The sequence below is a fragment of the Phragmites australis genome, chromosome 20 (genome assembly GCF_958298935.1).
Source record: "Phragmites australis chromosome 20, lpPhrAust1.1, whole genome shotgun sequence".
Lineage (NCBI taxonomy): Eukaryota > Viridiplantae > Streptophyta > Magnoliopsida > Poales > Poaceae > Phragmites > Phragmites australis.
The window spans coordinates 16992932-17007380 of record NC_084940.1 but is presented as its reverse complement, the minus strand read 5'-3'; the positions used below and the strand labels follow the sequence as shown (position 1 = coordinate 17007380).

General features: G+C 49.4%; 1 protein-coding gene across 2 annotated transcripts in view; it reads left to right on the top strand.

Moving 5' to 3' along the window:
• LOC133901587 (uncharacterized) overlaps nucleotides 1-14449 on the top strand; it is a 34044-nt gene that overhangs the window by 3427 nt on the left and 16168 nt on the right. For both annotated transcript variants that reach the window (XM_062342970.1, XM_062342971.1), the window contains exons 5-8: nucleotides 6454-6591; nucleotides 6677-6863; nucleotides 7465-7610; nucleotides 7807-7989. In XM_062342970.1, coding sequence (XP_062198954.1) covers nucleotides 6454-6591; nucleotides 6677-6863; nucleotides 7465-7610; nucleotides 7807-7989 — 654 coding nt within the window. The remainder of the gene's footprint in view (nucleotides 1-6453; nucleotides 6592-6676; nucleotides 6864-7464; nucleotides 7611-7806; nucleotides 7990-14449) is intronic.

Here is a 14449-nt window from a genome sequence, read left to right as displayed (position 1 = left end):
GGGTTCAAAAGTGATGCTCCCCAAGAACTAGTTATAGGCCAACTTTGCAGAATATTGCCCAGAGCTTGTGTGAACCCAAGAATGGACATCCGCAATCTCCGGATTCAGCACCACTCCTACCAAATCCCAGAGCTGGAGATACTCCATGATTGCTTGGGCCGAGAGAGGACCTTTAATGTTCCTAACCCACTTGTGTTCAGAGAGAGCTTCAGCCACTGTTCTTCGCAGGCAAGCTCGCTTGCCCACTGCAATTAACAAGTTGGGCGCTAAATCTTGTACCGACTTGCCATGCAGCCACCGGTTAGACCAAAAAAGAGTGTTTCGACCATCGCCCACCATAGAAACAATGGAAGCCCTGACTTTGCTATCAACCCCTACAAACTGAAGGAGGCCCGAGGCTTATCCGGTTGAGTCTTCTGAAGCCATAACCATCTCATGCGTAGGGCCCAAGAGAGTGTGTGTAGGTTACGGATGCCCAGTCCGCTTAACTCAATTGAACGACAGACCTTGTCCCAAGCCACCACACAGTGTCCACCATTAACATTGGTTCTTCCCTTCCACAAGAATGCCTGCCTAATCTTATCAATGGCTTTGATAACCCATTTAGGAATATCCAAAGCCATAAGAAGGTAGATAGGAATTGCTGTCAGAACCGCCCGAACAAGGATTGTTCAGCTCGCCGGACTCAATAATGCCGCCTTCCAACCTGGTAACTTGTCTGCAAGCTTGTCCAAAGTTCGAGGTAAACATAAATCTAACCATCGCAGGCTCTTAAGCCAACTAGTAGAGCCTTAGTGCTACCCCACAAGAGGCCACGGTGCTTGCAGCCGAGACTGATCAACAACTAGTAGAGCCTCAGCGCCACCCCACAAGAGGCCACGGTGCTTGCAGTCGGAACTGATCAACAACATAGGTGCGCTTGGGAGGGCGTCCAGTGCAAGGTGGCGGTGATTGACGCCAGCGAAGTGAAGCGTATGGAAGGCCTTGCTAACATCGGGGAGCAGACCTTACAAAATTTTGTCGCTAGAGTCACAATGTCACCAAAATCTGCTTCCTCAACGTCTGTAAACAGACTCAATGCTACTTTTGCCTTCCTAGCTTCATCAGATAGAACAACCGAGCAGCGGGCGCAAGTTTTATTTCCCATGGTTGTCAGGGGAGTATGTTTTGCTGTTCAACTGATGGCAACTGCACCCTCATGCTCAACGACAATCGACGTTCCCAATAATAGCAGCGCTAATGCCTCGTCCGGGCCTCCACCCAATTTTGCTAGGCCACCTCTTGCCAATGGCCTAGGTCACTTTGGGGGCTCCCCTCCCCCCCCCCCCGGTGTGAGGTCTTGCCTCCATCAGAAGCCAGCTCGGCTGTTCAACCTGAACACTGCTCCGGAGTGGGCCTGTCGTCCCTTGCATCTTCATCATCTCTTCTTACAACGCTTTGGAAGGAAGGCTCGTCATCCTCTGTATCAGCACCTCCTGAAACAACGACCTTGGCTTAGGACAATCAGTACAAGTAACAACTTTAGAGGCTATTATGGCAGAGGACAGAGCCATAGGCACACCGTGTGGACGTGGGGCTCTTTTTAGGAGCGACGAGAATACCAACCCCTCTCCCTTGCACACGTATTCCAGACTTCGGCGTCACGCTGCGACCTTCAGCGCCCCTACGCCTGATAGGGTCGTGGAGTTTGTGCCTTCTTCTGTGCGCACTCCTCCAGCTACTAGCGCCTAGGAATTCATCGCCATGGTCTCCAGACCGATGGATGGCTTGCTTCTCTGGCAGTCGACAGTTCCAAAGCGGCCAGCAAGGCAAATACCACCGGACTATGTGCCTCATCGAAGTGGAAGATTGGTGAAAAAGAGACGCTGCACGACGTTAGTGTGACAAACACAAGGGATCCTGATGCAACGCCTGGGTGTGGTTCAGGAGAGGGAGGTGATTGATGATCAAGCCATGGAGAAATATGCTAGCCTCTTCGACAAACCCCTCGCCCAGGCTCACATAGCAGCGCTTGCGGCCTTGTTTGGATGGACGGTGCCAGTAAATGGCGATGCTCTCCGCGACGTCACCGTGTTCCCGGACTCGACCATTGTTGCAGTCTGATCTCGGGCCTTTGGTGGTCCCTGGTCGCTTTTTGCTTTTTTATGATGATGATCTCCAATATGCTCATCAGAAATGTGAGGGGTCTTAACCACAGATCTAGGCGTGATTCAGTTCGTGACACGATCAGTTTGTTTCGACCTGATGTCGTCCGTCTACATGAGACGAAAAAGGCTTCCATATCTCGTTAGATGGTTATGTCAACTCTTGGTTCTGAATTTGATCAGTTCGTCGTCTTGCCAGTGCAAGGTACCCGTGGAGGAATTCTGTTGGCATGGAGAGGCATCGTTTGTCGTGTAGTGGGAACATGCATCGACTCTTATTTTGTATCGGTTCAATTTGAGTCTGAAGATGGGCCGCCATGGTGGTTCACAAGGGTATATGGACCTCAATCGGATGCTGAAAAAATCCACTTCCTACATGAGCTGCGCAGCATAAGGAATGGGTGCTCTGGACCATGGGTAGTTGGTGGACATTTCAACCTTATTTATATGGCGGAAGATAAAAACAACTCCAATCTTGACAGGGCCATGGCGGAAGATAAAAACAACTTCCGCTGGTTTCTCGATGATTGGAACTGACGGAGATCACTCTCCTTGGGTGGAAATATACTTAGTCAAACGAGCGGGAAGTGCCAACCTTGGTTCGTCTCGATCGGGTCTTTGGCACGGGTGATTGGGAACAACTCTTCCCGGACTACATTCTCCAAAGTTCGGCATCATTGCTATTTGATCACTACCCACTAATTCTTGACTCCGTGATAATATTCAAGGCAAGCCACGGTTCCATTTTGAGAGTTACTGGTCGAGACTTGAGGGATTCCTTGAGGAAGTGGAGCGCTCATGGTGTGTGCCGTTGGATGTGCTCTTCCCTCTAGTGTGGTTGTCTGACAAGCTCAAGAGACTCACTCGTGACTTGCAATCATGGAGCTAGCGAAAGATAGGAAACATCAAGCAACAGCGTCGCTATGCCAAGGAAATCTTGCATCGGGTAGAGATTGCTCAGGACTCCCGTGCTCTATCTAGTGAGGAGGACTGGCTTCGTCGGCAGCAGAAGCGACATACCCTTCGACTGGCGCATATCGAGCGCACGATGGCATGGATGCGATCCAGGTTGGGTTGGTTGAAAGAGGGTGATGCGAACACCTCCTTTTTTCAACACCATGCTAGGTACAAGAAACGCAAGAATTTCATGGCAAAAGTAAAAGTAGCGGACATGATCCTTACTGGACATGAGGACAAGCAATAGGCAGTTTTGGAGTTTTATTCTCACCTGTTGGGCAAGGCAACATAGCGGGAATGTACCTTAAATCTTCATCCTTTTTATCTAGCATTGCATGATTTGTCGGACCTAGAGCAAATTTTCACAGAAGAGGAGGTATGGGCAACAATCAAGTCGTTGCCATCGGATAAGGCTCCGAGGCCAGATGGCTATACATGACGTTTCTATAAGGTGGCTTGGCACATCATCAAGGTGGATCTCATGGCTGCTCTCAGCAGGCTGTTACAAGGGGATGTGAGCAAGCTTTACCTTCTCAACTCCGCCTACATAACGTTGCTGCCCAATACTGTTGATGCGCTTGAGCTCAGGGATTACTGACCTATTAGCCTAATTCATAGTTTTGCTAAGCTCGTCATGAAAATCTTGGCCAACAGGCTAGTTGCAAAACTCTCGACCTTGGTGTCTTCGAATCAAAGTGCTTTCGTCAAAGGGAGATGTATACATGATAACTTCATGTTGGTACAATAGACTGCAAAGTTACTGCATAGACAAAAGGAGCCGAGGGTTCTCCTCAAGCTGGACATAACCAAGGCCTTTGATTCGGTGTCTTGGCCTTTTCTTTTAGAGGTGTTAAGACACCTAGGATTTGGTCCGTTTTGGTGCAACTTGCTCTCTAAATTACTAAGGTCTTCATCGACTCGGGTTTTAGTAAATGGAGTACCGGGTGATCTGATTATTCATCAGAGGGACTAAGGCAGGGCGACCCTTTATCTCCCATGCTTTTCATTATTATCATGGATGTTCTTAATGCTTTGACCTCGAGTGCAAGTGACCACGGATTGCTGCAGCCTCTCCTTGCGAGAGGGTCTAGCCAGAGAATCTCACTATATGCAGACGACGTGGTTCTTTTTCTTCGCTCATGTGCTAACGACTTGGAGCTCATTAAGGAAATTCTTCGGGTTTTTGGAGAGGCGTCAGGCCTTGTCACCAATATAAGGAAATGTTTAGTGACCCCAATTCAATGTCAAGAACAACACATTTACACAATACAGGCCTCCGTACCCTCTGACGTGGTAAACTTCCCGGGCAAGTACCTCGGCCTGCCTTTATCTGTGAGGAAGCTCTCTAAAGCTGATTTCTATCCGTTGATCGACAAAATAGCTGACCAATTGTCGGGGTAGAAAGTAGCTATGTTGCACCTTGCGGGGAGAGCTACCCTTGTTAAAGCAGTGCTCACAGCTATACCCATATACCAACTCATCACCTTGGAGCTACCTAAATGGGTGATTAAAGCAATTTATAAGATCATGCGAGGTTTCCTTTGGAAGGGTCGCAAGAATGCTAATGGGGGTCATTGTTTGGTTGCTCGGGGTTGAGAGTGCAAGCCATTGCATTTGAGGGGTCTTGGATTGCACAATCTGGAAGCTTTAGGTTGGGCCCTCCATATGAGATGGCTTTGGTTGGAAAAAACACAGCCAGATCGATCATGGGCAAGCCTTGACTTACAAGTACATCCAGACTCCTCAACAATATTCTTTGTTTTGATCATCTCCATTGCGGGTAGTGGAGAGAGGACACTTTTCTGGACCGATCATTGGTTGCATGGGGAATCGGTGAGTGACCTCGCTCCCCCGCTAGTTGCGTTGGTGCCAAAAAGAATTCTCAACAAGAGGATAGTGCTTGAGGCTTTGTCAGGCAATAGTTGGGTTCGGGATATCAGAGGTGGGTTATCTTCAGAAGCACTGCTTGAGTACCTCATCCTTTGGGACAATATTAGTGAGGTGCAACTCTTTCAGGGAGTAGATGATCAACATCGTTGGGCACCGTCCGCTTCCGATATCTTCTCGTCTAAGTCTGCATATGCCCGGTTCTTCATTGGTGCCGTGGAGTTTGAAACTTGGAGTCTTATTTGGAAATCTTGGGCACCACTGAGATGCAAGTTCTTTATGTGATTAGCTAGCCTCAACCGCTGTTGGACAGCGGGCAGGTTGGCACGTTGTGGGATGGAACATCCTGAACGTTGCCCACACTGCGACCAAGCCGATGAGACAATATGACATCTCCTTTGCTCTTGCGTTTTCACTAGGGATGTTTGGTTCTCAGTGCTTTCCATTGTTGGTTTTCAGTAGCTCACACCAAACCAAAATGATCTGCTCTTCCGGGAGTGGTGGTGCCGTGCTCAACATGAAGTTCCCACGCAACATATACAAGGTTTCAATTCACTAGTTATTCTGACGGCTTGGTGGCTATGGAAGCATAGAAACGGATGCGTGTTCGAGGGCTCTTACCTAATAATCAGGCCATCTTGCAGGACATCGAAGATGATGCCGGGATGTGGTGTTTAGCGGGTGCAAAAGGGCTTAGTAGTCTATGGCCATGAAGTTCTGTTGTGTTTTGTTTTGCTGATGTAACATAGTAGTCTCTTAGCCCTGTCCAGATAAGTTTTAGGTTAGCTCCTTGAGGGGCGTTTTGTTCTTGCTTTGCTTTTGTCTTGTTTTTGTTTTGTTTTGCTCTCGTCCGCTTCGGAACCTTTCTTCTTCTTAATATAATGATGCACAATTCTCCTGCGCGTTTGAGAAAAAAAAGGTTTGCATGTTTGTTGTTTCTTTCCATAAAAAAGTTTTCGTTCACTTTAAATACAAAACTTGCTTTCAAGGTTAGGCTAGTTAGTGCGCCTAGCCACATGCATGTTGAAGTCTTTAGGTGCCAGGTTTGAACTCTGACGGACGCAACATTTAGAAATTTCTTCATTTGTTAGGGCATAATCTAGAGCCGTGCTGACCTCATTGATTTGCAGAAAAAACACTTCCACCTTCTTTACCAGTTCAAAGTGGGAGGACTATTTGAACAATCCAATAGCATGACCCAGCCCATATAAGGGTCTGGTCTTCTCTGGTTTGACTGCTGGTCTGGTCCTAGTTCTGATATCTGTGACTAAGATCTTGATTTTTTTCAGAATCTCAGATTATTTATTCAACTTCATAATGTTTATTACATGAGTTTTTGTTCGATTCGTGATGCATGCATGATCTCATTGTTTGAATATTTAACATTGGATGATCACTTTTTGAGTATGGTAATCTCGGAAGTAGAGGCCAATTAAAAGGCTATTTTTCACTCATTTTGGTTCAGGTTAGGTCAAGGTTGGCCTCATTGGATGGCATTGTGCCTTTGACACACGGCTTTATGGTAGGAAGCTCCAGTATGAAGAATGTTTGGTTATCCATGGAGCATCAATCTATCCTCTGGTGCAACCAATTAGTTGTACAGGTCAAAACTGCATATTCATGTCAAATCTCTTAATGCTTTGCATTATGTTGTAACATTGTACTTATGTGGTCTTAAACTTGTCCAGGTTGCTCACACTCTTCTTAGCATCATAGATCCTGCTAATGGGCAGCCATTTTCAAGTACGCAAAAAAGAGTTTTTGTGTTTACGAAAATGTTCCAAAGTGCAGTTCCTCAGTCTTTGAGCTGGATGACTCATGTTCCTGGTTCTCGGCCGTCAAGTTTACTTTCCAGTGATAATCGGGATGTTAGCGGTACATATCATTCTTTTCCTTGTCAAGTCATTCACAGTTAGAAAAATAGGAAAGTTGATTGCTTAGAAAATGAATTATTTGTGGAACATGTCACCTTATAAATGAGCACATAGTTTTTGGCTGGGTTTCTGAAATCTAAGTAGAAAATGACTATTTCCATACTGCCACTGTATGAAAATGTTCAAGAGAATCTCATATCTTTTTCATAAAAATAAATTTGCTGTCTGTAAAAGTTCTGTTTTGAAAGTAATTGTACTTCACCTCATCTAAAATAATAATGTATGCTATGTGCTAAGATGGCCTCTTTGCTCATGGTTCTGATTCAATAGTTCCTGTTATCTTTTCAAGATCTTGATTATTTAGTCTGACCTCACTGCTATAATGCAAGGCTCATGGAACTGCTAAACTGAATCCTGTTTTGATAGGGTTTGAATTTTTTAGTTGATATATGATAGCACATATCTATAAAGAAGATAAGAATTTTATTTAATTAAATGTGACATTAACCAGTGTAGTTAATTCTAGGGTCTTCTCCAATTACATAGTGCCAAAATCTCATGTTATTCTTTACATCTTAACATAATGATGTATTTTATTGTAGAACTGCAGCAAAAGGATTCACTTTCTTGCCCACCATCTGTTCAATGGACAAGTGATGGCCTTGAAAAGGACATGTATATTCAGTCAAATTCAGTTACTGTTTTAGCAATGGATGGGAGAAGAAGATGGTTAGATATTAAAAAGCTGGTAGGTGAAATTGGTCATCTAGTGCTCAATCCCTGTTTGGTTTTTGCTGTTCTTTTGTGATGGATGAATTTTATCAATTAAGGAAAGCTTATTTAAAGTAATTCTGTTTATTGTTCAGACACCTTAGAAGTTTAGATGGAAGTACTGCTGCATATGATAAAAAAGTTTTGATATCTTGTCTGCTTTCTGATGCAAGGGATCAAATGGCAGAGGACACTTTGTTTTTGTAACAAATCTTGCTCCATGTTCTGGAGTAAGGATTCACTTGTGGCAAGAAAAGCTTCATTCGTCTGTGCAAAATGAAACACCTGCCAGTAAAAAGATAGTGGAAGTTACATCGAAGATGGTCCAAATTCCTGCAGGACCTGCTCCAAAACAGGTAATATTAGACTCTATTCCCAATTGTTCACCTAATCATTCTCATTTTCCTACTTTCTGTCATCACTTCTTTTGTCTGTACAATTTGGGTAGACATTAGACCAGTTGTCTTTGTACTGTGTTGCTTACATTACAGATAGTTGAACTGATTTTTTATTTGCAACAGTTAACATCACTGTCTTCTCGAACTATTTGCTAGGAATAACAACTTGTATTCCCTAGAGGCTTTGGGCCAATATATATACATATACATGTGACAATATGCAAAGACCTCTTATACTTTGGGGATATTACACAGATCAATATATATATAATACCCCCCTCAAACTCATGGAGATCAACCACACTGAGTTTAGAGAAATAGAACATGTGCTGAGCTGTAGGTTGTGCCTTCATGAAGAAATCAGCCAACTGAAGCTCAGAAGAAACATATTGAAGAGCAATCATCTCATCCTGTACTTGTGTTCGTGTGTAAGAAGCATCAACACAAATATGCTTGGTGAGCTCCGCTGTCAACAATGCCATGTCTCGCAACTAAGCCTCTGCACTAGAACGAGAAACTATAGTCTGCTTTTTAGTCTTCCAAGCAATGAGAGACCATCAAGAAAAATACAGTATGCAGAAATAGACTGATGATAAGAAGGATCAGTAGTCTAAGTAGTATCAGAATAAGCACAAAGCTATAAAGAGCTAGAGCGTGGAAGCCAAAGGCATGGAAGGCACCGAAAAATGCACAGCAAGAGAAGAAGAAACAATAATGGGTGTGGTAGAAAAGGTGAGAAATGACAGTGGCTTGACAAAGGAAGCTAAAGAAGTGGAAGGAGATGTACGAGGATAGAAGTGACGAGACTCATCAAAAGTAACATTACAAGAAATGCGCATCCGACGAGCAATAGGGTCCTAACACCTATAACTCTTATGCTCAGCATTGTAGCTAAGAAATACACTCAACAGATTGAGCAATCAGTTTAGTACATTTACGGGATGTGAGTAGAACGTAACAAATACAGACAAAAGACGAAAAGAAGAGTAGTTAGGAAGGCATCCATATGGATGCTCAAAAGGAATCCCACCCTTAGAGCAGAAAAGGGTTGGATGTTGACCAAGTATATGGCAGTGGAGACCGCCTCAGCTAAAAAATGAGGTGGGACAGAAGAGGTAATCATAAGCGCACAAACTGTCCCAAGGAGATAACGATGCTTACGCTCAACAACACTATTTCGAGCATGAGCTCCAGGCCAGGGAACTGAGACAACGTACTATATTTAACAAGAAAAAAATGAAGTTGCCCAGAAAAAAATTCACTAGTAGAATCAACACGAAAGACACGAATGGGAGTGTCAAACTAAGTGCGAATCATAGTGGTGAAACCTTATCTATAGATAAAATCTTGCTAAGAGAAGACATGAAATAAATCCAAGTGTGGCGAGAGAAATCATCTATGACCCCAAACATCTGAGTGAACAATATGAAAAGGACGTTGAGACACTGACTAACTATGAGGATAAGGAAATTGAATATTTTTATTAAGCATACAACCTTGACAATCTAAAGACGTATCTTTTGAGGCAAACCCTGAAGGGTTTGACAAACTAATGAAGACAAACACAGCCCACAGATATGACCAAGATGATGCCACTACTGGAGGGAGCCAGCAGTCGAGGAAGCCGATAGACCAGCGATGATAGCGGAAAGAAGACAAAGCCAGTCAAGCTCATATAGAGGCTGAGAATCTTGGTGCCGAGGCCCAGTACCAATCGGAGACCTGTACAATGATCCTGGACACAAGAAGAGTAAGAATCTAAAATAACACGACAACCATGATCAATAAGCTGACCAGTTGGCATAAGCTGCATGGTGATTTGGGGAACATGAGCAATAGAAGAAACGCTAAAAGAAGATTTGCTAAGTGTGCCTCGGCCAGCAACAGAAAGAGGAGTACTATCAGCGATAATGACATGAAGAGGAGAAACATGAGGATGAAGCGAAAATAGATAGGAATAATCAGAAGTCATATGAAATGATGTCCCTGAGTCAAGAATCCAATGTGAAGTATCTAACTGCGTAGAAGGTGGTCTCTCAGTGACAGAAGGAGTAGCAGAACTAGCAGAACCTGTCGGTACAGAGCCAGAGGTAGTAGCCAGGCAGTGAAGCAGTGTCACAATCTCCTACTGAGTATCAGTCGAAGAGATAGTCGAGGTAGAAGCACTAGAGGAACAGCGAAGATGCTTCTTCCGGTAGTAGATCACCTTAACATGGCCCTCCTTGTTGCAGTAGGTGCAGTGAGGGCGACCACCACCACCTGAATAGGCCGCAAAAGGCAAAGGAGTTGCACGAGGAGCAAGCGGCGGTGTAGATGAAGACGTAGGCGTAGCAAGTGAACGATCAGTCAACATTGAGGGAAGCGGCAGCAATCCAGAATCACGCAGATGAGTCTCCTACGAGCATAGCTCCATAAGAGCCTCCAGAAGCATGACACAGGGATGTCGTGCAAGCAGCTGAGCACGACATTGCTCAAACTCTGGACGAAGGCGAGACAGGAACTCGTAGAGGCGTTGAAAATCCTGTTCAACACGTAGATCCAAGCAACACTGATAGGATCGACAACCAGCAATACAAAGGGAGTCCAACTGACGCCACACAACCGACATCTGAGCATAAAACATCAACTGTGGCATCATCCTGCTAAATAGACTGCTCCTGGTGAACAACATATAGATAGAGAGCATCCCTAGAAGCTCATAGGTTTGATGAAGATAAGTCCGCATCTGAAAGGCAGCAGAGAACTCAACAATCTTTGAAGAAATCCATACTATCAACTAGAATAGACACGACACGAGCATCATCATCCATCCACTGAGTGATGGGATAAGTCTCTGTGCTGCGTCTCTGTGCTGCATATGGTCTTTGTGGGGCTGCTTCAGATGGTCATTGGCTGGTCTTTGTGGTCCTTTCTAGGGCTACAGCATTTAGGACAGCATCTTAGCATCTAGGACAACATCTTAGCATCTAGGACAGCTAGGACAACATCTAGGACAGCATCTTAGCATCTAGGACAGCATCTTAGCATCTAGGACACCTAGGACAGCATCTTAGCATATGCTTGGCTGGCTAGCAGCCTATAAATATGTATCCCCAACCCCTCAGGTTGGTATGGCATTTGTGTGAGAAATAAACCAGAAAAATTGCCCCAACTCCTAGTGTCATCCTCTCTCGATGAGAGTAAGAATTCAGCTACTACCAAGAGTAAGAATTCAGTGACTAACAAGTGGTATCAGAGCCGTAGTATCCTGTAGCCTGAGCATCTCCTGCTCACCTCCTTTCCCAGCCGCGCAACAGCCCCAGCTGGGAGCAGCAGCAGCTCCGGCCGCTCCTGCTCACTTCTCTCCCTCTGCGCAAACGAGCAGCAGCTCGTCTGAAGCAGCCCTCTCCCCACGCAGCAGCCCCCGGGTAGCGCGTCATGTCCGCAGGGCAGTCTCAGCGCTCGGTCGCCTCGAGCACGCGGCGTCGGCAGGAGGCCGAACTTGCCGCGGCAAAGGAACGCGAGCGAGCGGCGGCAGAGACCGCTGCGGCGGCGGCAAGGGCGTCGAGGCTGGCAGCGGCGGAGCTGGCAGCAGTCAGAGCGGAGGCGGAAGCAGCGGCGGCGGCAAGGGCGTCGAGGCTGGCAGTGGCGGAGCTGGCAGCAGTCAGAGCGGAGGCGGAAGCAGCGGCGGCGGCGGATGCAGCGCGTGCGGCGGCAGCAGAGGTCGAGGCTCTGCGCGGCAGCATCAGCAGCTCCGTTTCTGCTGACGACAGCGCCGACGCGGACCTCGAGTTGCTGGGAAGGGAGGCAGCGCGAGCGCGGGCGGCGCAGTGGGCAGCCGCGCACGCCCACGAGCGCGGCGGCAGCCTAGACAGACGCGGACGCGCCGGCGGCGCTCCTGGAGGAGGCGCGCACGGCGGTGGCGCCCCTGGAGGAGGCGCGCACGGTGGTGGCGCCCCTGGAGGAGGCGAGCACGGCGGTGGCGCTCCTGGAGGGGGCGAGCACGGCAACGGTGGCAGACGGGCCGATGGAGAGCGCGGCCTTCACAGGTAGCGTGGCTCTCTCTCCCCGGATCGGTACCGTGGTTACCACGGGCTCCAGGCTGTTGTCAGGGACGTCGGCCCCGGCGGTGGGTGGCCTACCCTCACTAAGACCAACTATGTCGAGTGGGCTGCGGTGATGAGGGTAAAGCTCCAGGTGCGGCACATGTGGGAGGCAGTCCGGTACGGCGACGTCGACTACGACCAGGATCGACGGGCGCTGGATGCCCTCATCGCTGCAGTCCCGTCCGAGATGCAGTTCTCGCTTACCAATAAGCAGACTGCCAAGGAGGCTTGGGACGCCATCGCTGCGGCACGCATCGGCAGCGACCGCGCCCGCAAGTCCACACTGCAGGCACTTCGCAAGGAGTGGGAGAACCTGGTCTTCAAGGCAGGTGAGGACGTTGATGACTTTGCTCTCCGTCTCAACACTCTGTTGCAGAAGATGGTGCAGTTCGGCGATGACACCTACGGCGAGGAGAGAGCTGTCGAAAAGCTCTTCCGTCGCGTCCCCGAGAAGTACAAGCAGATGGCTCGCTCGATCGAGTCCCTGATGGATCTCTCCACGATGTCGATCGAGGAGGCGATAGGTCGACTCAAGGTCGTCGACAGCGATGAGCCACAGTCTCTCTCGGGGCCCATCACCACTGGCGGGAAGCTCCTTCTCACTCGGGAGCAGTGGGCTGCCTGCCAAGGTGACCGGAAGAAGGGGGAGCCTTCTTCCGCGACAGGCGGCCGCAAGCGTGGCAAGCCGCGCAAGGCGCGCAGAGACGCCCAGGCTGGGGCGCGAGGACGTGCCGAGGGTGATGCCCGCGGAGGCGCCCAGGGCGGCGCCGCTGGCAAGTACAAGCCAGAACGAGACGACACCTGCCGCAACTGCGGCCAGCTTGGCCATTGGGCCAAGGACTGTCGACAGCCACGACGCGGCCAGGCCCATGTCGCACAGGCGGAGGAGGAGGAGCCGGCTCTGTTCATGGCACATGTAAGCATCGAGCTACCTCCAGCGGCACCGGCCGCAGCGGCTCTCCTCCACCTTGACGAGCCAAAAGCACACGCCCTCTTCGGCGACGGCTCCGGCAACGACAAGACTGACGGGTGGTGCCTCGACACCGGCGCCACCCATCACATGACCGGTCGACGGGAGTTCTTCACCGAGCTTGACTCTAGCGTCCGAGGCTCCGTCAAGTTTGGGGATGCCTCCGGTGTGGAGATCAAGGGCGTCGGCTCCGTCATCTTCACCGCCGTGTCTGGTGAGCACAGGCTGCTCACCGGAGTCTACTACATCCCCGCGTTGAGGAACTCTATCATCAGCTTGGGACAGCTGGATGAGAACGGTTCGCGCGTGGTGGTTAAGGATGGAGTCATGAGGATTTGGGATCGCCGTCGTCGCCTTCTTGCCAAGGTAACCAGAAGCGCAAATCGACTCTACGTCCTTAACGTGCAGGTGGCACAACCCCTCTGTCTCGCTACTCGTCGGGATGACGAGGCGTGGCAGTGGCACGAGCGCTTCGGGCACCTTCACTTCGAGGCCCTGAAGCGGCTCAGTGCCACGGAGATGGTGCGAGGCCTGCCGTGCCTCGACCATGTGGAGCAGCTCTGCGACGTCTGCGTATTGACGAAGCAGAGGCGACTCCCCTTTCCCCAGCGGGCGAGCTTTCGAGCCAAGGAGAGGCTCGAGCTTGTGCACGGGGACTTGTGTGGTCCGGTGACACCGGCCACACCGGGAGGACGACGCTACTTCCTGCTGCTCGTCGACGACCTCTCCCGCTACATGTGGGTGATGGTCCTCGGCAGCAAGGGAGAGGCTGCGGACGCCATCAGGCGTGCGCAGGCTGCTGCAGAGGCGGAGTGCGGCCGCAAGCTGCGCATGCTGCGCACCGACAACGGCGGCGAATTCACGGCGGCTGAATTCGCGTCGTACTGCGCTGATAAGGGCATTTAGCGCCACTACTCCGCGCCGTACAGCCCGCAGCAGAACGGCGTCGTCGAGCGACGCAACCAGACGGTTGTGGGGATGGCTCGGGCCCTTCTCAAACAGAGGGGGATGCCGGCTGTCTTCTGGGGAGAGGCGGTGGTGTCGGCCGTCTACATCCTCAACCGCTCGCCTACCAAGGCGCTCGACGGCAGGACGCCGTACGAGGCTTGGCATGGGCGCAAGTCGGCGGTCTCCCACTTGCGAGTCTTCGGCTGCCTCGCGTTCGCCAAGGAGCTTGGCCACATCAGCAAGCTCGACGACAGGAGCACTCCGGGAGTGTTCATCGGCTACGCGGAGGGCTCGAAGGCCTACCGCATCCTCGACCCGAAGACACAGCGTGTGCGCACGGCGCGTGACGTTGTGTTCAACGAAGGGTGAGGATGGGCGTGGGACAAGGCGGTGGACGACGGCTCTGCTCCAACGT